The sequence below is a fragment of the Rhodnius prolixus genome, unplaced genomic scaffold, assembly GCF_049639745.1.
Source record: "Rhodnius prolixus isolate KJV_2025 unplaced genomic scaffold, Rpr scaffold_7, whole genome shotgun sequence".
NCBI lineage: Eukaryota > Metazoa > Arthropoda > Insecta > Hemiptera > Reduviidae > Rhodnius > Rhodnius prolixus.
Window position 1 is genome coordinate 5,442,111 of NW_027411582.1, and position 27,941 is coordinate 5,470,051.

Genomic DNA, 27,941 nt, shown 5'->3' on the forward strand with positions numbered 1-27,941 from the left:
AACACTGTCGCTATCTACAACAGTCCACTTTAAATCAAATTTCGCATTAAAATTCAAAATGTGATCCTAACATAGTAATACGTAAGAGAGTTTTAAAGTTTATTGAAATTTCCAAAAGTGTTCATTATTTTAGCCTGGATATTGAAATTTCAATCAGTGTATTCCAATCATTAAGATAAATTGGAAGAAAAAAGCTTTATTAGCTTTTATGCAAGTAATTTGACAAATTATTAATTTCTAGATTAGAAAAATTATAAAAGTGCATTCCTGAATATGTTCAAGGGTTAAATTTTTTTATAGAGTATAAATTAAAATTGAGGTGAGTTTCACTTTTTTTTTCTCACACAATACTTAAAACGATCTCCAGGATCCGGCTTGGAGACCAGGAATCTACGCTGATAGGTACTTGAATTACATGTACCTATCACATGTATGAAGTGAATAATGTGCATAGATTCCAACAGTGATGAGATTGTCATGCTAATATTATTTTTGTTGTAGAAATCAAAATAGAAGTGCTTCTTCAACTTGAAGTTCTATAGTTCTACTTCTCCACAAAGTTGTACGCGTTCTGCCTGTCGTTTACATCAACAATGAATATTGAATGTTGCTTATTACTTTCCTTAAAGTCAAAGACGCATAACTCAAGGTAGAGTAGAGGGGAGACCGGCCCAGCGAGGAGGGTCTTAAGGTTGCGTCTGTTTATTCACAATAGAATCATACCATCATCGAATGAATGTAGTTGATCAGTTGTGCATTATCAAATTAGCCATAAAACTTGGGTATTTTAATATTTCCGCGAGTCTGTTCGGCTAATGTATTTTTCCCTCTAGGAATGACATCTAGGTATTCCAGGTTATCTTAACCTGGAGAAGTCTCGTAGCCTTCTAAGAATCTGAAACTTTGGTAATCGCAAAATGCATGGGTGTACAATATTTTGCACGAATGATGAATGGACACTTACCGGAAAATCGAAAATTTTATTGTTTGGTATTCGCCTAAATGTAGCAGAGCCTGACATCAAAAATCATATTTGATGTGGAGATTTTGTCAGGTAGAAGAGAAAACGAATATGTTTTGAGTTAAGGGTTTTTATGGACGAAAGTTCGATTTTTCGAGATCAAAAAGACTGATGCCTTCAAGCTTTATCAGGAGACTGTTATCAGACCCCTGACGAAAAATAAGATGTTATTCCAATAAGTGTGCGCCACTACAACCCTTGGGACGTGGTAACTTATGTTAACTAGCCTAACATCCACGGGTCTAAAACCGAACCTTAAAATGGCTCAGTCACTCTTTTCCTTTCATGGCTAAACTGCTTCTAGAATTCTCTATTGGTGTTTTTGGACTTTTTATCTTCGAAGATCAAATTTAGCAAAACAATGTTTTCTTTCATTCCATAATCCTCGCTGCAATCCTCTTCCATCTCGAATCACTTTTAATATTGATTCAAGATATTTGAAATGATTGGCCTCTTATATTAAGGTATTTTTTATCAAATTTTAATTAGATGCACTTTCTACAAGATGTCTCACAGATCTTTTTGTTCTAGTTCCTTTGAAGACCTTGGTCATATAAAATAGCTCGTTAACTACATCCGACCTTCTGCACTTGAAAATTAGAGGAGATAAAATATAGACCTACACAAAATCAGATCAACAAGCCTTCTTTGGTGTCTGGGAGGCTAGTATTCAACTCCATGTTATAAACCTGTTCTAGTTACTTCGTTTTGCAGCTAAGCAACACCCATTCTTATATTCTTTATCCAACTTCCGAACAATGTAGTTTGTATTTTCTACGTTCTGAATTACAACATACTGGTCGTTCAGGAATAATTTATAAGCACTTAATTTATAAGCACATTTTTAAAACTTTATATAATAATTTAAAGAAATATTACATGCACATTTAAATGTGATCCCATGACAATTTATATTTTTCAAATTCAATTATTCCTAGTTGAAATTATAAAATACATTTTTTTGTCAAACCATATATCAAGCATATATAAAGAAATTTCCCACGTTTATATTCGAAATAATTTGTTGATCTATTTAATTGGAAAGTAAGTAATTACTCACAGTGCAATTGGAGATTTTGAATAGATACCTATATTGTACATGCACCAAAAAAGTGCATTACTTTGTAACTTGACAGCGCCAGTGAGTAAGAAAAAGGTTACTTTTCTATAGGTTAGTTTTTATATTTTTGTAACTTTTTACGTCGAGATTCAAAGTGAATTTAATGGAAATTATAACTTTTATTTACAGATTTTGTGATAATTATGAATGAAGGTATTTAAACTTGAATACAATTTATTTTTTAATCCTATCGCTTCTACCAAACGATCAGCCTGATGTACTACTTTTATTTAATTGATATGATCGTTTTCAATTAAGTTTGGTATTTAGTCCATGGGATTTATTGAAGATGAGCTTGATGAAGTACGAAAACTTTGCGAACGTGTTATACCAGGAAGTAAACTTGTCTCTTGTGTTCATTCAATGGTCAGAGTTGAAATAAGGTGATTACTTAAGAACATTAGTAATTTTTGAATACAAATAATTGAAGTAAAAGTATGTTTATTAAAAAAAAAAAATTACAGAAGAACTTCAGTAAAGAATATTGTTGTCTGTATACAGTTTCCATTAGAATACCCAACTAAACCAATATTATTAGAACTTAAAAGTAAGAAACTTTCTGAAAAGTTACTTAGTAAATTGACTACGGTGTGTGATGAAGAAATAAAGAAGTATTTGGGTAAAGCACAAGTAAGTATTAGAAAAACCATCAGTTTTTAGAGTAATGTAAACCTCTCTTTTTTTGTAGTTTATTTATTAAAACGTAGGAAATTCTTAGTAAAAAGAAAAGAAAAAATATATACATTCGAAAACTGGTGGCTGTGGTTTCCCAAAAACAGTTCATCGCCATCAGTTCAGTCAGAAACCGGTCAATGTTTAAATAGGGCTAGTTGTAGGCTTTCATACAAATACAAACCAAACTACGCTTTTTGAAAATTTAACTAGGCTTTTAAAACCCTTAAAACTCTCGAATTGGATTTGAAAAAAATTGTGGGAACAAAGATTGCTTTGTATCTGTACATGTAGTTAGTACAAAAAAGTGGTCAAGCCTTTTTCTTGTGAATTCTACAGAAGTCCAAAACTATTCTGGAAGATAGTATTTCCTTTTTTCGTGATTTCATCAAACGCTAGTTTAGCTATGCATTTAATGACCGCATGTATTTTAAGTGGATAAGTAAATAACAATAGAAGAAAGGTTAACACAGATAGCCCCACAAAACCCTCTTCTATTGAGTACATTCATTTCTGGATTACTGTTACTGTAACCCATGTGTTTCTTACATCATCTACTGTAGAATTTGCTTGGTGATTGGGTTCCATACTGAAATTAACCTACATGATTTTATTATCTATATTATGGAAAAAATTAATTGATTTATTTTATCTGTATTCAAGATATTGAAAACATTGCAATTTATAACAAATTTCATTGATGAAAATCCACTTTCCTGTTGTTACGATGAAATAACTTTTTTAAAATCAAAATTAACAGCAAATGATGAACTCAAACTAAGACAGAAAGCATCAAAAATTTTTTTAAAATTGAAGGAAAAAAAATATTTTGTTAATGTTTCATTTCACCTGCCGGATGATTATCCAAACGAAGTGGTTGGGTAAGTTAATTTTTTTTATCTTTTTAATTATAGTACATTAATTTATAAGTTTGGGTAGGTTTTGATTAACTTATCAGAAAGCAAGGTTTTGCCGATCTGCTGTGTTGTGTCCTTAATTTATTGCAGTTTGACCAAACTATTATTAAGTATCTTATACTTATTTGCTCTGTGATAGTCTTCTCTGGTGAAGTACGTCCTTCTCACTGGCAACTTTGCTTAAAACCACTTTTTGTTTTTGTGTTCAATTTAGAATTGAAGTGGACACCAATCTTCCACCGGCCATCGGCCGTTACCTGAGCGGTGAAGCTAGAGAAAAAGCTAGACAATCTGTAGAACCACCATTAAAGCTAGATTTAGCAGCTAGGACTAAATTTGTAAAACGGCCTTCTTTGGGCCCAGCAGCTGCAGTATTCTTAGATAGTATAAGATTGTTGCCATTAGAACTCTGCCAGATATGTCATAAAGCATGTCTTCCAGAAAATCCTGACGTGAGTACGTTTTATTTAAATTATATTTTAGCTTTTTACCCTCTTAATCCTCGTCAAAGGGGACATTGCATTCGTTATGCTGAAAATGTTTGGCTTTAAGTTTTTAGTGAAATGTACGTTTTAAGTTATTCTGAGTAAAGAGCAGAGTTAGTATCTTTTTATCAGACTTTTCATCTGTTCTGCATGGAAATGTAAGCACCATAACTGTCCGATTGTAACATATTCAAAAACCGTTAGAAACAATGTTAATGTTCCAACATACTTAGAACAGAAAGAAAACATTTATTCTAATTTTTTTTTAGTAAAAATTCACCCATTTTGCTGATGAAAAGCTGATGCAACTCGAAGTGAACACTGTTTTATTTTTTTTAAATTTATTTCAGTACTGAATACAAATAGTACATATGATCTTAATAAGTTAGTTAGTTAGTTAGTTAATACCTTGATTGTCTTGCATGGTTTTTATACCATTGATAAATTCCATTAGGCAATTGTCATCGACGCAATAATCACCGTTCTGAAATTTCGAGTAAGAGTGAGAAGAGAGTCAGTGCTGATTGGTTTGAATAACCATGGAGTCTACATTGAAATCTGTTGTAAAAGGATGTGGCAAGTGTGGAGATGAAGAGAATTTTGAATCTCTGTGTGCAATGTAAGATTGAGTAATTGGTATAGACAACCGGTATAGTATGGCCAAAGATTTTTAGATAGGAGCGTTTTTATTTGTATTACAGCCCCGTTTTGTTCTAGTTTGAAGACAAAACATTCAGCATTTGTAAAGAAGGAAGCCAAAATGAAATGTCGCTGTTTCTGTAAATTATTGTACATTGGACAGCACTCTTGGAAGTCGCAAATTTATTCTTTGAGCTATAAATTAATTCAGTATATTTATTTTAAATAATTGAGAAATGAGGTACCCTTGGAAGTATTGCGAACAATTTATTAAGATGGAGCAGAACAGATCGGTGGGGGGATGACCAAATGAAGGAAATGTTTTCAAACTACAAAAAAAAAAAAAATGCCGTTATTGAAAAAAAGAAAAGCGGGAAAACGCAGTTTCATTCATATAATCGTGCCTTAACTGTACATAAGACAAACAGAAAATAAAGATATAGTTACTAGAGAAAATCAGCACCAGTACAACATAAGAACAAAGCAAGTATTCACTTACTGGGTTAAAGAAAACAGAAAAACTTCCGGATGTTGCTTCTATGACAGTTACGTTTTGTGTTAATCATTACATTTTTACCTACATTAAGTGACAAAACCATGTATAATATGACTCTTTTTTTTTTGTATGTACTAGCAAAATTTAATAAAAGAAATGAAGAGAAACTGAAATTTAAAAAACTACTTGAAAGTTTTTCTTACATTTAGTTGAAATTTCACATCATCGATTTATTGGAAATTCTTTCTTTTTTTTTAGGACGTAATAATTGATGAAACCAACAGTTTACATGTAGAGCGGATGTATTGCAATCATCTGTTTCATCTAAATTGTTTACTCGTTTATATGAAAACACCACCATTTCAGGGTAAATATTTATATATTTTTTTATTCTTTTCTATTATTTAAAATAATTGTTTATGGCTTAAACTTAATATTACATCAGCCTTAAAATGAAGTCACTGTTAATCAAGCTCTATAAGATTAAGATTTTCCTTAATGATGATCATTAACGCTGCCCCGTTTCAGATTTTCATCTTCTTCAAGTAAAGTGTAACATGTTTGTGTTGAGATTTTTGCATTATAAAACTCTTTTTAAATTGACTAATTCAGTGATTGTTTGATAGAAGCTTTTAATACTCTTCATAAACTTGGTAAACCAAAAAATATAAAGACGGTGGGGAAAAAAGTTTGTTTTTCTCTTGAAATTGTTGGTTAATTAGTAAGTTCGCGTCCTTTCAGTCCAGTGGCTTTTACGGCGTACATGTGAATCGTTATGCCTTAAAGATTCCTTAATGTCCTTAATGTGTAGTATAGAACACGAACCAATTGCTCAGAGTCGATCACTGCAAAAAAAAAAACAGTTCGCAGGTAGGACATTCGGCAACTCCTATGAGGTGTAGATTGTCCGGTCCACAATCCCAAGCATACCAAATTCAAAGACAAATGTCCTGAACCTTTCTTTTAGGCTCTCCACCTTTCTTTATTATACTTCCTACTGTAAATGTTGCAAAACCAGTTGTGAAGAAGGTACTAAATATTCCTTTTAGCTTCACACAGCGGTAATGATACCGAAGTTTCCGAGAGCTTTCTTTAACTAGCTCGCCTGCATCTTCATATCCGACAGATCATATGTACACTTTTTATAAGGTTGCAAATGTAGCTGTTGTGTTTCTGAGTCAAAGTCAAATAATGAAGTATGGCTAGCCGAATTAGCCCAGATTTTAGGTAGTACTAAAGAATTATTTAGATGATAGAGGTGAGCAATGATCTGTCTGATATTGGCCCTTTGGCCTGTAAAATTCATATTTTCATTAAAAAAAAAAAAAAAAATTGGCATGGGCACACTCCATTAATTCGCTGCAGCTGCGAATATATGTTTATTTATTATTTCTTGAAAAATGGAAGTCACCAAAGTTGATGGGCGTCAAAGTTGTATTTGAGAAGAGACAGCATATGTTCATTAGACTACAGTTTGTATATAGTATTTATTATATATACACAAGCTTATTAAAAGACTTAGAAGAGGTTTCAATCTGTCTGTGGGCTGTTTACAAAATTATTTGAAAACAATAGTATAATAAAGTAAGGTGATGCCTGTAGAAGGATAGCTAACATACTTGACTTAAATATCTTGATATAACATTCAATAAAATCTAAAATCTTGTACCGCAATATTCTTAGCTTTGCGACCCACTCCTTTTTCCGCTCGGCTACCGTGGAGCGTAATACAAGAATACAATTAGTTATACAATAATAGGATGTACATTTATTATAAAAAGTTAAAAGAAAACTAATTGTGCGTCCAAGAAAGGGACAAAACAATGAAATAAAGATTATGAAGGGTATATAAAGAGGGAAAACGATGGATACGTAATCTTTAGGTAAAATGAGTGTTACAAATTATGTGTTGAGTCCCATTTCTTAGATGTTTCGGCCTAAAAATCACCGAATTCTCTTTTATCGCTGTAATGATAAAAGATTACCGGGTAATTGTGTTACAGATGCCTACGCTTGTTTGACGAACAGTCTAGAATAGATGTTCTTAGTGATTTTAGTAATTAATACTATTAATACTAATTAATTATTTTTTTAAACTGTTAACTTAGGTGGTAAAAAATGTCCAACCTGCGGACAGAAAATTTACCATGAAAAATGGCGAATTGGAGAGAAATTAGCTGAAGAAAGATGGGCACATCAACAAGCCAGGCAGCGAGAATTGGATGAGGTTACTGATTTCTTTAATTAATTAAAATAAATAGTAAAGAAAATGGATGCAGTGTACTATGACTTTTTTGTCTTGATGTGTCCATCCGTTCCTATCAAACTGTTGTAAAAAATGAAGTATCTCTTTAAGTAGAAAAACAAAAGTACTAAAAAATAGACCTAAATATGAATAAATTAAAAAAAAAACTAATAGATGGCCTTAACGGGAATGTTAAATTTTTCCTTCTAACTTAGACAATATCTTTTCAATATACATGATTTTTGAAGTGATTGTTGTTTTATCTTTGAAGCTTAAATAGTTTGGAGAAGTGATGGCGTTTTTTTCCGCAAATTCATCTTAAATACTTATTTAGATTAATGCTTTTGGGATCAGAGACCCTTTTAATGAGTAAATCTTCCTCAGACCTTTTTATAATAGAATGATGTGATTTTTTTTTAAGTGCTAAATCATTTGTATGTTTTCAATAAAAAATATCAGTTGTAGGCTTGGTATGATTTCAGATCATTGCTGGTGGACATCATAATTCATCTTGACCTTCATGCCAATTAAGAACGAGAAGGCCGTATAGAAAGCCCTCTGATCATTTTTTTTTCCTATAACTGTCCCTTAATGTCTTCTTGTTTTTCCTTCTAATCTTTAAAAGTCTAACATATATCTTTTATCTTCAGGCAATTTGAAAATTGTGGAAATTTGTTTATTCGAAGCCTCTTTTGTTTTAGAAAAATCTTATTTTTACAATTCCTAATTCAAGACGTCAATTACAGATGAGCATAGTGGATAAGTGTGATTTTTTGACGGTAGATAGAACTTCATCTTCTTATTAGACCTGTATTCATCACCGTGTTTGTTCTTTGTTCTATATCAGGAAGTCATTTTTTGTATTTAATTGTATTCTTCATTGCAGCAAAGCAGAAGAAGTACTTGATTAAGGAGAACGTATATTTTCTGCAACCGTGCAATAAATGACTCTTATTCAATCCAAAGTAGAAACTAGATTGGATTAGGTCATATGATATGAGCCCTGGATCGTAAAACGTCATAAAAAAGACTTTCGTTTTTACAAAGCTTTTTGTTAAAAATGGTTTATTTATTTTGTCTATGTATACTGGTTTTTTCTTTTTTTGTTAAAATCTCCACAAGGTTTTTAACCTAGTGATAAGATGTTTTTTGTAATCGGGAATCGAGACCCCGGCAATCACCAGCCTGACTACTAAAAGCGCTAGTGCGACAGACTGTACATTGCGCCAAGCCCAAAAACTCGCAAGTACCTAAAAATAAAGCTATCTCCGAAAGCAACAAAAAGGTCTTTGTCACTGGCCCAATCATACCCCGAATGCCACAGATCACCTCGTTTCAAATTTACTCGACTTTTCGAGAAAAAAAAAAAACTACAGGCTAAAAAGAAATTTGTTTTATTTAAATTTCCTTATTTATAAGAAATAGTTAAGAAACCTCTCTAAAAAATTGTTTTTAATTAATTTAATCACACGTTTTTAATCAAACTATGTACTTTTTATTATTTATTAGCAATCTATGTTCGAAAACTATGAAGTCATTATTCGATTATGAAATAAGTAACAAAATTTGTTATTATTACCTTCTTAGCTAAAATTAGACAAGACGTGTTTTTCGAATTATGAAACTTAATGGCTTCTTCCATAAAATGAAACTTTTATATTTTGTTGGCACCTTGTTGAAATATTCATTTCTTCTTCTTGACCCAAACTGATCTTTAAAAATATTTCAAAATTTTGAAATTATGGTATTTATTGAAAATTCCAATTCTCACCCAGACCATTTGATGTTCTTATTGGCTTAAATTATGATGTCCTATAAGGTAGGATCGTTCTATTCTTCTCATTATTATCGCGTAACATCGCCGAAATATTTTAAGTTCTTGTTCATTCTAGTTTCTGTTCAAAGTGACTGTGTGATTATATATCAATAGTTATACCAGGCAGTATTAGGAAGTGGAATTTTAAATTGAAAGTCCTTTTGCTCTCTAAATTGTCCATTTATTATCATAACATTTTGTAGTTAGAAAGTCATTGGGATTCAATGTTTTTAAAAGTATTATTAAACTCAATATACTTAGTTTTTTTTAAAAAAATAAATTTTCTTTAATATTATTATTTTTTTTTTTAGAGGAAATTAAGAGGAAGTGAATTGTAACATGTGTTGTATATTGTAATAATTGCTTATCTTTTTAAATTATAATTAATTTAATGATATTAAAACTTGTGAATTAACTTTTCAATAAAAATAATGATTAACCTGAGTGATATTTTTGAAAATATAAAATGTTTTGACTAGAATGAATTACAAAATGTGTTTTTAATTTCTTTTTTTAAATTCTCTTCAGGTACAATTTTGACTGAAATGTCTGGCGATTTCAACGAGGAAAATCATTTTTTAAAAAAGACATCGTATATTAAATATAAACTAAGAAGTTTAAGAATGTAATACTTAGATATTATTTAAATAACTTTTCTTTTCTAGGCTGGTTAAAATGAAGTATTCATGTTTATTAATAAGCCAAATCATAAAGATGGATGGTTGTACAAGACAATCAAGATTGTGCAAAAAGTGTTTTGTATGTTTGAGCTTGGATCAATTCGGATTAGTTGGTCCGAAACATCTCATATAATAATAATAATAATAATGAAGTAGTTTGTCTGTGTTACAGCTTAACCGTACATACAACAAGGAATGGACTAAATGAAATGAAATTAGACAAATTGTTTGTTATTTGGGAGTATTAGTAAAATAGAATAAATATTTAGTAAAACTAAAAAATATGAAATGGATATTTGACATTCCCATTAAAAAAAGTAAGCTAGCTTGGACTTGCAGTAAAACTGGCTCTTTTGCGACGTCTCAAGCATAAAATTAAGTATGCCATGTTTAACTTAGTAAAAATAATTCATTAATAAGAATTTCATTCATTAATGGGGAAACGGAAATTAATATTTTGCACAATAATTGCATTTATAGATTAGTGAAAATGCTAGTTTGAATAGGAAAGCCATCCATTAACGACACTTCATCATTGAGATGGTTTGAGTTGCGAAAATTAGGAGATGGGAGCTTGTGGTCGTAGCCAATTCTTTTATAAGCTTGACTTAACTGTGATACTTAAGGAAAGGTATATTTAGATTTGCAGTCAGAGAATCGTAACTCTATTAAAGTTTTTAACCGTACATACAACAAAGAATGAGTAGATAACTGTTTTTAGTTTTAATAAAGTGTGTTTTGAACAGTATTTTCTTAAAAGTTCATCTATTGAGATCTAATATGGATGATTCAACTAGATTTAGATTTTGACCCGCAAAAGTATATGTGATGTCCTCGTACCCAAAGGTTGCCTCTAAATATATGTGTAAATTATCGAGGATTTTCTTTCTTCCTCCTATGCAGCGAGGGCATATCTTTTATATGTTTGAGATCTCTTTCATCATGGCATTATGCATTTAGCTTTGAAAATCTCTTATTAACTTTTTTCAGAAATGAGCAGTAATTACATCTCAGCCAACTTAATGCCCTGACAAACTTGAGCCGGACTTATAAACTGTCGTCGTTGAGGTAACTCGGTCATCATGGACTAAAAAATGCACCCTTTTGTGGGCGATAGTGTAGTCTGCCTCCCATTCCTGCAAGGCTTGCTTTATAACCTTAGATCTTCCATCGTTATCTGGTAATTTTATATTTCAATATTGCAGAATTTTGTTAAAATCAAAATGCAATTTAAGATTTTTAATTCCACATGTCTAAGTGGCCTTTCCAAATTAGTACTCTGTCCAAAGTAACACTTCATAACTTGGCATTCTTGCATGGAAATTTAAAGTTCGCTAATGCCAATTCCATCGCGGACTCAATTTTCTCCTTTAGGAAGATGGACAGAGACTGATTTAGATGCTTATAACGTTAGGAAAATTGAATCACACCAATCGTTTGTACCAATCCGTTATTAGCTCGGTAAAAGTTATTGTTAAATCTGAAGTAGTTTTGTTTGACAGGTAGTCTCACTTAGTAAAATTACTTGGTCATGTACTGTTGTGCATTTAAATCGTGTAGTTTCTCTCTCATAACACTTGAAATGATTCTGCTAGGCATAGAAATGTGAGTATTAGAAATGATGCAAACAGAATGCCGTTCACAAAGCTTGAATATACCAGAACATTGCATGTTCTATGCTGATTAAAAGTTTTCCTTTAAAGATTTTACTAATTTACGCATTTTTTAAATTATCAGAATCGCATATTCATTCATATTTTACTTATCAATAAATATTTCGCAGTGAAAATGCAACAATGTCCGTGTTTTAAACTTAAATTCTCGCACTTCCCACTTATAAAATACATTCCCAACTTTTCAGTTCTAAAAACATGAACAGAATTAAAAACAAAAAATTGAAGAGAAGTTTTAAACAAATACTAGGTTTTAATAATTTTATTTCCTAATTTTTACAGATGTTTGACAATTCATTAATATTTCGGATAACACCAAGTAACCTCCTTTACTCAGTGCTCAGTCAATAATTGTAGTGCGGCCCAAGAACATTAGAGAAGTTCAGTCCAAAAACTTCAGCCTTTACAATGGCCTAAAAAAAGTATTTAAAAAAAATTATAAGAAATAATACATAGTAGGACACAGAATAAAATAAGAGGAACCTTCAATATTATAATTATGAAGTCTTACTGTAAACATACTCCCTGGATTAAGTTTTAATGAATTTCTGCGTAATTTTGTTTACTAAAACCAAATTTATACTGAAGTTCATAGCAAAGTAATTTAATTAAAGTGAGTAACATACATATTTGTTCAATTAAATTAAAAGTAGAGAATAATAGAGAGAAAAAATCCGATCAACCTATGGAAACAAGTATTAAAAATCAAAATAACCACAGATGATCGATGAATCATTACGTACGACACAGCTCCTGAAAAGTCAGACAACCAACCTGGACGTGTACAAAGAACGTAATAACGAAGAGAAGTAAGGGAAGAATTAGTTCTATATTCAAGTGAACTAAAGTAAGCTGCAAGACATGGACGATAATTTCGTTAAGCTTAACTTGCATCCCAACGAGTAAGGCGATGAAATTGACAGCAGTATAACTGTTGGGCCATTACATCAAAAGAACTAGATCTGTATTTTGCTACTAATAGTTTTTGTCTATATTATAACAGGAATGAATAGGGTAGAAGTGCCAATGAGCAGGAGTAGAATGAGAATTACTTGCTGAAGCAGGTGTTATGTGAACAAGACCTTTCCTTTTTCATCGGCTTCATAACGTATTTTGCTTATCTTTTCAATTGTCCCTTTTCTCATATTTACTTTAATATCCACCAAGCACTCGTTACAATTAAATTAATTTTTCTTACTCATATTAATAACAAAGTGTTACGATCAAGTAAATTTAGTTATCCAGTTTTCAAGGGACATATTTGTTTTCGATGAATGTTATTACGAATCGGCAAGTGTGGTGTGCGATGAAAATCAATAATGAAAATTCATAGAAAGTTCAAAGTTTATTTAATGATTTCATTAAATCATTACGATCTAGAGGTTGTATTGAAATGTTTTTCTGTCGCCTTCTGTTCGCTTCCTTGCTGAACTTTGTGAGTGCCTTGGATATTACAAAGATGTCCGGACTTGGAAAGATTAAGAAATCAGAGTTTGCGAAGTAAGGATCAAGGACAACTTTATTAATCATAGATTTGCCTAATCCTATACATTTCCCGTACGAGCTGGAGTTCCTCAAGGCTCAGTTCTCGGTCCCCTTCTATTTATTATTATTCCGCAATGTCCTGATATAGGACTGTGGACCTTTGCGAACGTAAAAGCCATAATGTGTTTTTCCAAATCTTGATCATTTAGCCGCCCACTGTTCATTTCAGACTCATCTCAGTGTTATGCGGACTTTGCTTCAGAAGAATATAAAAAAAACGCAGGGAAATGCAAGAACATAAAAATTCACTTCGGTCTCTCACACTAGATCGAAAAGAAAGGAACCAATCTCTGCATTTAACTTCTTTTAAGCATTTTCGGCAGGCGCTAAAAGGTCTGTAATCAATAAGAGACTGCTATAGCTGCTGCTAGTGGAGGAATCTCTACTTATGGCAGAAATCATGGGGTACTACTTTTCCAATCACCAATGAATCCAGTCTCCCTAATCAAATCTTTAGGATAATAGTAATTGCTCTTCGGTTCGCATTGATCTTACCATTCATAATTACCTCCATTTCCCTTTTATCCATTCATTATCTAGCGAAATCCTGTTTTCCCGATTTTATGGTTTCATATCATTTTACAATACTTAATATGTATAATAATGAAGAATTACTTCATGTTATATTTTGGTAAAAATGGTATATTCAAAGAAAAATTAGTAAATACGTAAGTTGTGACGAGAGAATTTGTGAATGCTCCCAACAGAATTCGTTGGTGTATACTTTTTAGTGCATCCACAAAACTAAATTGATTTCTGGTTATTGTATGGTAATCTCGAGCATATTTATTGTTTCGTTGAAAATGCTGTTTTGTTTCAGTAATCCGATTGCAGTTATACTAGTCTTCAATAAGAGCAATGCTTCAAGAGCAGAAAAAAACAAAATATAGATTGGGAATTCTACTTTGCTTACTTTAATTACTACAGCTGGTTTTGATTGAATATTGGACACATTTAAAAAATAAATAAATGTAAAACGCTACGTTGAATAATCTAAAAGATACGTTGAGACACTTTGTTCTAGAAAGGATTGTGAAGTCTTCCTGTGGTAATGGTAAGACAAAATTAATAGTAAAACTGAAATTTTCGATATCGAGCTGGGTGAAGTTTTTAGTAAGCAGTAAGTGATATTGTCATCCCTTGACAGTAGGGCATTTAAGTACGAAGTCACCTTTGCTTTGGGACAATCTATTATCACCTTCAATGTATTTTCATATTAGCATAAAGTAATTGCAGAAGATTGAAGCCCTATTGTTGATTGCTGGATTGAATAGATTAGCATGGCTGAGAAACAACGTTAGATTAGTTGACAACCATCTTCAAATTCTTTATTCCACATCTTCAAATTCTTATAAAAATCGTTAGTTTTTATTGATTTACTTATGGAAATTTTAGTTGCGTTACTTGTTAATCGTGAAATATCAATACATCTTCTGGAGATTTATTAAGAATTTTTTTCGTTTGTTGTACCAATATTGTCTCATAATTATTAAAACAGTTTCATAAGATTGGTTGGTTGTATTATACATAGCTTGTGAAAAGAGTGGAATTTTAAATATATTATTTTGGTATTTGCTCTATTTAAATCAAAGAATAAATCAGAAATTGAAGTCCTTATATTTAAATTTTTTCAGGCGGGGCTTAACGTCCAACTACCAATTAGGTGTCGTGGACGGAGGCGACTAGCAAACTTTACTGTAAATTTCTTTTATTAATCATTAAATAAAATCCAAGGCCTAAGACTGGGAATCGAACCCAATACCACAACACATATCAGCTTCGCAGGTCTCGCCTCTAACCGCTCGGCTAACGTGGCGCCTCCTTATATTTAAATTAAAGAAATTAGACAACCTAATTAGAAATTATACACATTCTATGTTTACTTTAGGAATGAAAAAAACTAGACGTATTAAGATCATGCTAATGCTATCTAGCGGCAATAGCTTAAACTGGAAAGAGATAACTACATGGGAACTAGTAATCCAATGATTACCGCTAGGTAGCATGAGCATGTACTTTGACACTATTAAAAAACAACCTAATCAAACAACTGTCCGGTAAAAAGGTTACATTCGGTTTTGTCCAAATATCCTCGTATATCATGTAGCAACAGTAACAATTTGCTTTATTTATTAAATGTTCTTCACCTACATTGATAAACATTTTCTATCGTCAGTATTTTAAAAAGAAGTTTTCCTCTAAAAAAATTTCCATGTTTAAAATTCACTGTTTACCTCATAATTTGATGTTTTTTTAAATTTATGATTGATAGTTGTAAGTTGATGCTGCTGTAACTTAACTAAGTCAGTAAGAACTTTACATACCTTAGTAAACTGATTGTATTATCCATTTGCATTAAGCGATAACTTGCTAGGAAATTAAAAAACTTGTTTTTGCATCATTACTGCGTTAAGGACTTCTTACCGGTAAGCTACATTTTTTGTGTATACTTTTATTTTTAATTACGAGTTGATGTGATTAGAAGTGTTTATGAAATTGACATGTTTCCAAGACAGTTGATAGTAGATGCATTTTAAGTGTACGCATGTAATTAAAAAGTTGATTTTAGTCTTCATTATTTTGTTTCATAAAAATGTTTCAACGGTCATAAGTAGGTAGATTTAATTAGTAACATGCTAATAATTTTTGGCCGTCTTTATTACTGTAAAAGTAAATTGCTAATTACGATTATGTATTTGGGAATTATGAACTTCCACTTAATTATTCACATTTCACTCATTTAAAGGGGAGAGTAATCTCCATGAAATTTAAATTAATAATGTAAAGTTTGATAACGTCCTAGAATTATGGACCTTGGATTTTGCAAGGTTTACACTAGTATGTAGTTTAAAATTCTAACTTATTGAAAATTGATTTTTTTTCTTAATATTTGTAAATTACAATAAAAGCAATAGTATAAATAGTTTCTAAAATTTTTGTTTTTGTTCTCAGCGTTGTTTCGACATTCTAGTGGTAATTCTGAACTAGTTCAATTCAAACAAATGGCTGGGTTGATGATAATTTATCCTAAGACTGCTCACGGGTCATGATTATTTGCAGGCCCACCTATATCGCATTGGGTTGGCGGTGGACCCGACCTGCACTCTGTGTGGAAGAGAAGACATGTCCTCCGAACACCTTGACGTGTGTCCTTCTATCGAGGACATAAGAAGTCTTATCGGACGATACCTACAGGAAAAAAGTGTACTGGGAAGCCCGACGTCGGATGGCAGAACTGCCGTGACTTACGGGTGGCGCAGATAAAAGAGAGAGAGAAAAAAAAGAAGATAATTTATCCAGTGTAACACATTTTAACTCCTACAGCAACAGTAAGTACATGTTTTCAGCTTACAGAATGTTGTTTCTCAGTTAAGATATGTCGTATTATCTAAAGATAAATAATAAAGTATAAAGTAATAGTTTAGATATCTAGTAAGTGAAATGATTTGCCTAAATTCAAACTATGCAGAAGGTATATGAACTTACATTTACGTTTTTTTAAAAAAAAAGTAGATGTGCTGCTCAGATTGCACATTCAGAATTTTAATTATACAACCCTTATACAACTGCCCTACCGGACAGTGATAGGTCTTTTTACTTCTTCAAAACATTTTGCAACAATTAAGTCAAGTATCTCAAACAGGCAGATGGTTTAATTGTTTGAAAAAGACTTACTTTTCAAGGAGAAATTATTTCAATTCTTGGTCAAGTTTAATTCGTTTATTCGTTGAGGCATTGTTGCTACAATACAAACTGTAGTAATAATAATTTTACAATATTGAATATTGCTATTAACTTAGGATTGAATAGGTATAAATAATTTATTGAATTTTAATGTAATTTCTATTATTGTTAATAATAATATTTTCGTTCGTCTTTCTTTAGGACCATCCTTTAAATCCAGCTTCCACAAAAGTTCAGGTGTTTCGCAATCCATTTCATCATTCCCAGGGTAATCAAACCAAACTATCTTATTGGGCTGTTTTTCAGGTAAGCTTTAATTTTATTAGTACATTACCTTGAATAGATAAAACTTTTTATCAGATGAATTAAATCTTTCCCTTGAAAGGTTTTCATTTGATTGAAAAATACGATGTTCAATCGTTTGTTAATTCTGTAGCATCTTTGTATTTGCTCTATTTAAATCAAAGAATAAATCAGAAATTGAAGTCCTTATAATTAAATTAAAGAAATTGGGCTTCTTCAAATACTCACTGAGTTGACAATATCCGTGGCGAGAAACTGAGGAATATCTCAATTCTGGCAAAGGTAAATACTTTTAAGTAATTCAGACACAGCTTTATCCCTTTGTTGTCTTTAATAGAATTGTTTGCTACATTTGGTAATTAATGTTATCATACTTTCTAGGAATATTTTCCTAGATTTTTTTTTTTTAGAGAGAGAGAGAGAGGAGAAAACTTGGTTAACTTGGCGTTACTCCTTTTTTTATCGCTGCTCCGTAAATAAATCTCCTAGAGACCGCTCGTCCCTGGCTAATTAACTTTCAAAATGATTATTTTGTAAGAAAAAAAAGTCATTTTTTTAAAAATAAAAATATATTTAAAATAATTATACAATATTTACAAATTTAAGAGTCACTAATATCGTAACATGATTTTACTACAATTGATTCTTTAATTTTTTTTAATCTTGAAATACAATGTCTCATTTATATCTGTTATGAAACTTATTGGTCTAAGTGTGATTGGTTGTTTTGTTTTAGGACTGAGAGTGACGATGTAGGTGCGCAGTAAGGTGGTTATGCAGTATTTTATCTCCAGCATGGCAAATCTCATTGCTGCAAGAAATAAAATAAGGTTGGTAATATAGAAATTAGAAGCTTAACATAAATCTGAAATATTAGAAGTTACCTATACACATCCTCGGTCCATTTCCAAATGGTAGATAAGCACAAGCAGGTATCGTGTTGTCCGGATCGAATCTTTCTGGTCGAAATACTCTTGGCTCTGGGTAATATTTTGGATCATTGTGAACTGCCATTACAGGTATAAATACTGATTGGCCAGGTTCTATGGTTATTCCGTTCGGGAAGGTGTATTGGATCGTGCATACGCGACTTAACATTTGCGCTGGAGGGTACATCCTCAGTGACTCTGTGAAAAAAGATAGCATTGCGAATTATTGTTATTAGTCCCAGTTCTGATATATCTTCAACGAAACGTTTATGTCCTAGTTGCTTTGGTAATAGTTCTCCAATAAACAGGTGAAAAAGGCTGTACTACACAATAGAAAGTAAAAATGGTCTTCAAACAAGATTCTATGAACTGTAAAAAAAAAAGCATTTAGATTACCTTTAATACATTGTTCTAAGAAGTGCATTTCCTTCAGTGCATCGTAAGTCAGCGAGCCGGACTGTTCCATCTCTCTAAGAATTTCCTCACGAACTTTCTCCTGTATCTCGGGATTTCTTGACAGTTCATACAGGGTAAACAAAATTGTCATTGCAGTCGTATCAAAACCAGCTGTTAAAAATGATACAGCATGTCCGGTTATTTGATCGTCGGACAATTCTGCAAAATTAAAATAAATAAACAATTAGATTATTACAAAATTATGCAATTTGTATTTACCAATAGAGAGTTTACCAAATTTCTCTTTAGAAAATGTAGTTGCATCCATGCCCAAATAATCATCATTTGCATCTTTAGTATGCACTTCTATGTATCCTTTGTGCTGAAGTTGCATCAGTAATTGTATAAAATCATTTCTTTGGTATCCATTATCACGTCTATACTTCATTGTATCTTTAATAATGCCTGAGAAATATTTTATAATCTTTGGTTTGCTGAAGGTTAAATTTAGAAATTTAGCCAATCTTGGTGCGTGTATCATTGTCATAAATTTTAAAAATGTTGAAATGTCCATTTGAAATACTTGTTTACCAATCTGGCGAAATTCATTTTCTGGTTTGGATAGACTTCCTGAGTCTATGCCGAAAGCACAGGAACTAGAAAAATATGAACTGTATTTTATTATTTGTTATGAAAATAATTATACCATGTACGTCAGTCACCATGTACAAAACCCATTATTAAGTAAATTTGACGGCAAACATCGTAGAATGAAAAATAAAAAATTAATATTAGAATAATTTAGTACCCTTGGGCTTTTTTGAAAAGGGTTTGTGGGTGAACACTAGCTCAAAAGCGAAAAATTGCTGGAATATAGCAATTATGCCAAAATTAAAATATTCAAAGAAAATATCATGTTTTAATCAAAATGTCCTTTGGTTACTTTCTTATAAAGTTAGGCTAATACTTGCTTTTAAAATGTATCGACTCGGGCCTATGGTTTTGATTCATCGATTGTATTTGTCTTGTTCGAAATTTAGAATTATCGAGATATGACCCCTCGGATTGGCACCGTACAAACCAGCTCCACTTCATCTAACCTGGAACCGTCCGAGAACCGCACAAAGTCTGGTCATTAATTACTTATGATCAAAAAATGATGTTTATTTTGCAGCGTAAAGAGATGTCTAAATTATTAGACTTAATTTATTTGTCAACATTTTTAAGGTAAAATTTCATAAAATATGATTATATTGTATCCTAATTGAAATAATAGTTTTAATTAGAAAACGTACATGTATATTACAACCCCTCTTCTCGAAAAAAGTTGGGTACGCCCTTGATACTATAACGACACGAATTCAGTACTTACACTTGCATGCTCCAGATCGTTTTGTGAATATGTAATTTCAGTTAGTGAGTTAGGAAAGGCTAATTATTTAAAAAATAATCCCCACTGACCCAATATTGTCCATGGCAAAACAGCTGATTATTTCTTTCAATTCTACATCTTCTTTCTCTTCTTTATCCAACTGTTTGATCAGCTCTTCGCCACATCCGGTCATCGATTTAAACATCAATTTCAATTTCCCAGTACTGAAAATTGGTGATAGCCTACTTCTTACAGCTTTCCAACGTTTGCCGTTCATATTGAACAGGTTTGAATCTAATGGAGTACGTTCGTCGTCCAACGGTAGTACTCCATGATTCACAAAATGTCCAAAATCTTTAATTAGTATTTTTTCAATATAATCGATATCTTTAACGAGTAATATTGGTTTCATGAATTCATAAAAACCAATCAATGGTTCATTTGGAAATAGTTTACAAAACTTTTCATGTAGCTGTCCGGGTGACATTTTCCATAATAAAAATGACAGAGTATTGCCAAAGAATAGTGAGCCTTTTACTTGCTGGACCCCTCGTTCTTTCCAGTATTGGTTGGCTTTCCATGCTCGGCGTACGATATAGAGGATGACCGTCAGAAGTACAAACAATAGCGATGCGGATATTGAATCCATTTGAGTCTGAAAACGTAATTAAACTAATTTATTTATTTTTTACTAACAAACTGGAAGTAGGAGAAAATACTGCAGTTGTGCAAAAATTAAAATATTCAAAGAGAATATCATGCTCTAATAAATGCTTTCTACTTTAGTGAAAAACAAATATTGCTATTTGTATACACAATATTGAGGAAATAATGTTTTCGCCGAAATTAATGTTTATTTATTTTTATTTGAGTAATTCTTAATTAAGCGGGATACTCAAACTGGGGAACTCTGTTTAGAAGGTAACGTTCATAACCACTATACCAAGCCCCACCAAAAAGGAAACGTTATCCTGTGAAAGACACAATTTGGCGGCGTGAATGTAAATTTTTAGTAGTAATATTAAGCATATGTATTTGCCTGAAAATTACTCTAAATTTCTTAGAAAGTGTGGGTTGCAAATTCTAAAAAATCATCTAATTGAGCAACTGCTGATTCAAAAAACGTTTAACTTTTGGGATAAAAAAGCAAAAAAAAACCTTGCTCTATCTGATACCTGTTTAATTTTTTCTGGAATTGTTAAATAATGGGCCCTTATTTTAGTATCGTTACTTCTATTCTATGTACTCTTGATTAGTAATTTTGATTCTTACATTAATCTTATTGACTAAATAATATATTATAAATTTATTATTTAATTCTCTTTAATAAAATAAATTTTAAATTAAAATTATAATTTGGTAATTCCTTTTAGACCTTATGGTTAATTTGAGACAGCCCTGTTTGTAACCTAAGAGAAACTTTCAATTGCAGGAAAGTAAAAGATAATTTGGCTAATGTCAAGTTAAAATTTATAATTATAATAGGCACTACTAATCAACAGCAAAGTTAGGTATCACTGCTGTTTAAGGAATCAATCGTAAGTAACTTTTAATATAAAATAAAATTGTAAAAAATTAAATCTAAGTACATATTTATTAATAATTTTACTTTTTTTTCTTAATTTGAAATAATGTATTCTAAAATTCAATCAGCTCTCCCAACCTTCAGTAGATGGTCTTTTAGTTCAAGTTAAGAGTTCATCTTCTAATTTATTGAAACGATTGCTGAAGAAATTTAGTATTGTTCACTTAAGAAAGTGTTTACATTCCCTCGTTCCGTTCGTGTAAGTGGCTTCGTAAGCTTGTAAAATTAGTAACTGTTTGTTCAATGCAAGTAACAATAAGTTTTACGTAAATCTTTTGGTTTTGTTATCAGAACCTTTCTTTTTTGAAACACTAGTCTGAGTAGTGTATTAAATGTACTTATACTACTATAATGCAAAGAACATGTTTAGGCGAGAGTTTGCTAGTTTGTTATCAGTAACGTCTCTTAGGATGATTGTTCTATTTTGGTTAAAACCTAACTGGTGATCCATGTATTTAAATATATAATGTTAACGTTTAGAGTAGTTATCTTACCTAGTTATATTTTTATATGCAGCATAAGCTTTCATAAAACAGTTTACTAATTATTAATAAACATTGCACATTATAAAATAAAGGTTGTTGGGACACTACTTTGCCAAGCAAACTATAAAATCAAATAGGATGAAAAGATATATCGACCAACTGGTGGGAGAAGTGAAGGTCAATTAGTGCTAACATGGAGGTGTTTATCAAAAGTACTTGTTATTGCAAGCAAATGATGCATCGTATTTAATTCATTTGTTTGATTTGAATACTCAACGGGTATTAACGCTTCATTCAACAACTTTATTCTAAAATAAGGCTTTTTTACTTGAAGATTTGAATTTTTTTTTGTTCTCTGATTTTTACTTGTAATTGTTAAACCAGCTTTTAATCTTTGAACATTTAAGAATCCTTTTATTATACTGATTCTAGGTAGGGAGGGATTTCTATCTTTGCTATCATAACGGAGGTTCATGATCATTTTCAGGGCTGGCACGACCAAATAAAGCCACTTTCATAAACTAGAATTAGCCTTAGTCTTAGTATTTCGATAGAAAAAGTAACGTTCCTCTTAGTTCTGTCTTTTTTTTTTTCTTAATTCAAGCAATAAATTTTTATATTTAACCATCAGTGAGTAATAATAAACGTCTTTATTATATAAAGGAGTAAATGCAATTAATATAAATTTTAATTGCAGGCAAACAAAAACAAAAAAAACTTCAAGAAAGCGGCAAAAACTGCAATTAGGATTACTTTACTGGCAGGGCCATTACTGCTCAAGATCGCAAGGTATGTGAAACTTGTCTTTTTTCTTCATTTATTTATGATGATTAATAAATTGTGTGAAATGTACAATATATTTTTAAAAAAATGCACATAATTGTTTACGAATATAATGTTTATGTATAAATTTAGCTTTTAACATTCAGTGATTTTTATTTTAAAGTCAGAATTTTCGTTTTACGTTTTACTGATTCAGAGATAACTCAAATTCCAGATAAACTTCTTTTTTTTAATTGTAGGCCTAGTTAACAGTGAGTATGCCTTTCCTTCTTCCCTAATTAAAGTTTTTTACCTTACTTACCTTACCTTTAACTGATTTACAGTTTTTAAACCGTTGGATTAAATGAATTTTAAAGGCATCTTTAATTTTTTAAACATATCCAAAATAGCATGCACGTTTTTTAGCGTTAATATCATGCACTGCTGACCTAAACATCCTTTTAATATATTTTGAACAATCATTTATCATTGTCAAACTTGTCGAAGCAAACTTCAGATACTTTTTTTTTATTCAAGACTGTATAATTTATTTATTAGCTCTCTTCGTTCGAAAACCGTTTGCATTTTAGGCATCTTTTCTCTTCCATTATGGCATCATATAAAGTCGAGACTTGTTTCACAACAGATGGATTCACCATCTATTTTCTTAAACGATACTAGGCAAACTTTTATCCTTCCAAATCTGGCCCTATTACTATTTACTCGACTGAAGTTGGCTCATTCACAGTCACGTAAATAATTTGTTCTATTTCACTGTGAATATTCCAATGTTTATGAATTAACGGAAAGTTCTTATTAATTTCAATAATATTTACTTCTGCCAACTTACTGCTTTACTATCCAGTTGTTAATAAATCTGTTTATGTCACGTAAACACCTGTTATTCCTGTTTTAATGTTGTTCTTCATACCGTTTGGAATTCAAAAATTAGTAATCAAACTAAATTTAACAGTTCGATTTCATTTAATGGGGCACTTCCTTTTTTGCTTTATCCTTCACTCGTAAGTTAACATGACACACATCAAGCGGATAAAATTATGTTTAGTCTTAAAAATGAATGAACAAAATTGAACTTAAAAAATCGTTTATTTTTGTTGACAATGATTTAAATTGTTGGCAGAGGGTAACTTGACTTAAACAAGTTTAGTATAACGTTAAATTGCAACGTAAGAGTAATCCATGTTAAAATAATTTAATGTTTACAATGCTACGAATACGTTCTAAAAGATAGATCTGTTTAAAAGATTTAAATTAATATTTCAGCATTCATATTTTATTTATTTCTTAAATTTCTGAAAGATACAAATTTATCTTAAACAAATAGTTGCGTTTAAATTTGCAGTATCATTGAATAGAATGCTTTTTAAATAAAGACTAACTGTATAAATTGTTTATTTCATGTAATAATGATTTTCAGATTGAAAACAGCCAATACTGTGAGTAGTACCTGGAAAACCGTTATCAACTGAAGTGGAAATGAAAAAGACGTTGAAAAACATCGATCAAATAAGTATGTACAAACAACTTTTGTTATGAATCAATTGCTTAAAAAAATGTATTATTTAGGTATGTGTAATTTGCATGTTTGTATCGCAATCTTACTTATTAAATGATTTTTTTTGACTTAAAGTGAAAATAAAAAGTATTATTACGCAGGAGAATAAATAGAAATCTTTAATTAGGGAAAAAAAATTATTTATTTGCATAAGATACTTTGTTTTTACCCAGATTTCATAGTTTACATTCTACTATACGAAGAATATACATACAAATCAATAAAATACAAAAAGAATTGGTAAAAAACATTTTAACCCAACAGAGAAACTTAATAAATAGCTGTTTTCAACCATATTTGTTTTAATTTTACTGAAAAGTTCTATATCAAATATAACACAATATAATAATATATGCAACTTCTTAGTCTTTATTCAATAATTTTTAACCAAATTAAACTTTTCTGTAAAGAAGATTGAAGATATGTTGGTTAAAAAAAAAAATTAATTCTGGACTAAAAGTTGAATTTGCTTTAAAAAAAGGTTTAGTTTAACAATAAAATGCTATAAAATTACCTCAGCATTGTTAATCAATTACTAAAATATGTATTATTTAGATATAATATGTTTTTACATAGACTTCATATTTTACATTCTATTATACGAAAAATGTACATATAAATCTAAATACAAAAAGAATTGCTAAAAAAATATTTAAAACTAACAGAAAAACTTAAAATAGTAAGAAATAAGGGAAGGGATTAGCAGAGTGGTTAGCGAGCTGGACTCCCACGCGGAGGTCCCGGGTTCGAATCCAGCTGCTGACCCCTTAGATTTTCTCTTCCTAGGAGCTTCTTACAGCTCACTGTCCGGTGATGGACAGTGTTGTCTGTAACGAGAGAACACTGTCCGGAGGCCGGCAGTGCACTGAAAAAAGCTCCGGGCGCCAATAACCATTGATGTTGACGCGCCTTAAATCATTAAAAAAAAAAAAAAAAAAAAATAGTAAGAAATAGCGGTAAAAAAGTTAAATAAAAAATTATTTTATAAAAAATTCGTCAGAGGGCGCCACTTATCAGATAGGTGAGAAAAGTTCCAGAAGTAGCCACCAGGTAGCAGTGCTGTAACCTTCCCCTATATAAACGGCAAACGCACAAATTCTCGACAGTAAGACTTAAGTAATGGTGGGGAGTAGGTCGCTCTCTCTCTCCAAACATGTGTTATGTAGTCTAACTCTCATCACCTCTCTTCTAAAGTATCATGATGTTGGATAATGGTTAGGGAGATGGCGCTTCGACGGTCGGAGAGCAACTATTCTCTAGGTTAGAGAGGTAAACTGGAGTCACATTAAAATAAGTAGTAACCAACGTCGGGTTAGAGTACGCAGATATTCTTAAGTTCCAAAGACACTACCTGAGAGAGAATAATGAAGCTAATATTCTTCAAAAATAAGAAAACTTAAGTGCAAAATTGGTTGAAAAACAAGTAAGTTCTTAATCTTACATAAAATTGCATGTGCATGGCTGGAACACCTGCAAGTTCACTGGTTTTCTCAATATTTCTATGCAATATTAAGTATAAATAAATCCCTTTTAGCTCCTACATTTTACTCTTCATTTTGCTCCCCTTCCTCTGCAGTCTTTAAGTTTATTATTTCACAGAAAAATTAAGATGTTACACAATTTTTCCCTATAGGTATTTGGTAAATTATCAGATCATGTATGCTTCGCTTCTCGGCCTTTTGGCTAAGATCAAAGTGTAGTATTAAAATTATATATAAAAGTGATAATATGTTCGGTTTGTCTTATATATGCTCAAGGGTCCTTTTGTCCTTGTTTTACATTATGTAATACCAACCTGTAACGTAATATTAATTATGAGTTTGATTATGAAGCTTACTCAGATTAAATCTCTGTTTTAGAGGCTATGCCTCAATTTCATCTTATGTTTCAATATCAAAATTGCATTAAAAAATAAAAGTTATGTGTTTAAAATGTAGTATGTATTTCTCTCCATCCAGTTTCTTTGCTCAAGGACCCTTTCTGCCCTTCGCTGGCTATTCTTGATCATGGCCCTTCTTTACGTCCAGCAGCACTCCTACATAAGTTGAGGTAATTCACATCTAATTTCTACATTTCGTTCATGAAACAAATCAGGAAATCTTCGAAGGTACCCTGTTAATTTGTGGAATTCTACTTCAGGTAGTCTTAACTATTATTTATTGCAAATAATTTGAGGTAATTCGCAACTATTTCTACATTCAAATAAATCAATGATGAAATCTCCATACTTACCATGCTATCTTCATGTTATCTTATCCATTATTGATTACATCTAAAGCATTTTAACATCAATTAAACCTTTATTCCGATAAATTAAATATTTTCCTTTGATTCTGAATAAAAAGTTATTTTGTGCAATAGATGGTTTAAATTAGATTTTCCGAGTTAGTTGCAGAATGGTTTAATTTGTTATAAACAGAATTAACTAAGATTTTGTATGTAAAATGCTACCGTACTACAATAAGTGTGAATGAATTTCTATCATTTACTAAGGTTTTAATACTTTCAGCCCTTGGCCGATTCGCAGCCCAGTAAAGCTAAGACATAATCTAAAATGATTACTTTTGAGGGAATTTCTTTTAAGGCTGCAGCACTTCCGTAGATAAGAGGTGATTCCCATCCATCTCTATTTCTGCAATATCCAAATAAGGAGATCTACCTACCACTCTGTGGTGTTATTTTCCAGGTAATCTTATCCATTATTTAATAAAACTTCAGTATTTTTACGTGATTAAACCTTTTTGTTCATATATTCCTGTAGAATCGGAATGAGTATAGTAAAGATTCTGTGTTCAAGAAAGTTTTAATTTGATTGGAAAATTGAAAGGTACAAGAATAAAAAATGACGAGTGTTTATTAAAAAAATGTTTATTTCACTTAAAAGAGTGCAGTAAACTGCTATTTTCAAAATGAATTAAATTCATATAATTACTAACACTCAGTTTTACTCTCTTGCGTTTTCTTTCTAAAAGATTGATCTATTTTTATTTAAACGTATAAAAAATTAACATTGATTTTCAAGGAAGTTGAGTTTGATTTGTAGGACGATTCAGTAGACGAACAGTCCTTCTCATTGTATAATGTTATTTTTTAGAGTTGAAACAGGCGAAACTGGAGGGCTTCCTGCCAAAGAGGTTCATCGAATTAAGCCAAAATGAAAAAGACGTTGGAAAACATCTATCCAATTGCAACTCTCCCAATTATTTTATTACTTAATCGATTATATGTAAAAAAAATATATTTGAAGTTTGAAAATGTAATGTAAATTTTAATTTTGTTATGTAGGTAATTTTAAGGATCATTACCTAAAAGATGTAATTGAATTATTTAAAATGTTTTTGTAATACAAAAGAAAAAAAAATGTATAATTGGTAGCCAAATAAAGAATTATCTATAAATTATTAAAAAAGTAATTATGTATTTTCTCTTTTCCCATAGTGTTGTGATTTTGATTATATTTGCAAAGTTACAACTAAAAACAAAGTTAAAAAAGACTAAAAATGATAAGAGGCAAATAAAGTAAAAAAGTAAAGTAAAGTA

At 31.0% G+C, this 27,941-nt stretch overlaps 2 protein-coding genes across 28 annotated transcripts; one reads left to right on the forward strand and one right to left on the reverse strand.

The window, feature by feature from the left end:
- Positions 1-22: 22 nt before the first annotated feature.
- Positions 23-27,814, forward strand: LOC141446475 (uncharacterized). 27 transcript variants are annotated; one of them, XR_012453719.1, is made up of 24 exons: positions 38-214; positions 1,553-1,683; positions 2,271-2,294; positions 2,412-2,524; positions 2,606-2,771; positions 3,477-3,694; positions 3,945-4,182; positions 5,609-5,717; positions 7,459-7,577; positions 10,264-10,470; positions 11,082-11,271; positions 12,047-12,377; positions 14,130-14,363; positions 16,370-16,638; positions 17,195-17,578; positions 17,678-17,829; positions 18,033-18,126; positions 19,662-19,848; positions 21,367-21,531; positions 22,761-22,852; positions 24,264-24,356; positions 26,360-26,540; positions 26,911-27,087; positions 27,496-27,814. XR_012453719.1 is itself a non-coding variant. In XM_074112967.1 (10 exons), the coding sequence occupies exons 3-10, from the start codon at positions 2,289-2,291 to the stop codon at positions 9,747-9,749; spliced, it is 996 nt and encodes a 331-aa protein (XP_073969068.1). In that variant the 5' UTR covers positions 38-214; positions 1,553-1,683; positions 2,271-2,288; the 3' UTR covers positions 9,750-9,892. The 27 variants fall into 27 exon arrangements, 3 of the variants coding, with proteins under 3 accessions (XP_073969068.1, XP_073969070.1, XP_073969067.1); XR_012453722.1 differs by having other exon boundaries at positions 26,360-26,450; XR_012453715.1 differs by lacking the exon at positions 26,360-26,540 and having other exon boundaries at positions 17,195-17,299; positions 17,379-17,578.
- LOC141446469 (probable cytochrome P450 6a13) lies at positions 17,877-22,342 on the reverse strand. Its single transcript, XM_074112945.1, has 6 exons — positions 22,073-22,342; positions 20,083-20,648; positions 18,916-19,277; positions 18,622-18,840; positions 18,181-18,423; positions 17,877-18,107 (listed from the first exon to the last, which is right to left on the reverse strand). The coding sequence occupies exons 2-6, from the start codon at positions 20,640-20,642 to the stop codon at positions 17,944-17,946; spliced, it is 1,548 nt and encodes a 515-aa protein (XP_073969046.1). The 5' UTR covers positions 20,643-20,648; positions 22,073-22,342; the 3' UTR covers positions 17,877-17,943.
- Positions 27,815-27,941: the final 127 nt, after the last annotated feature.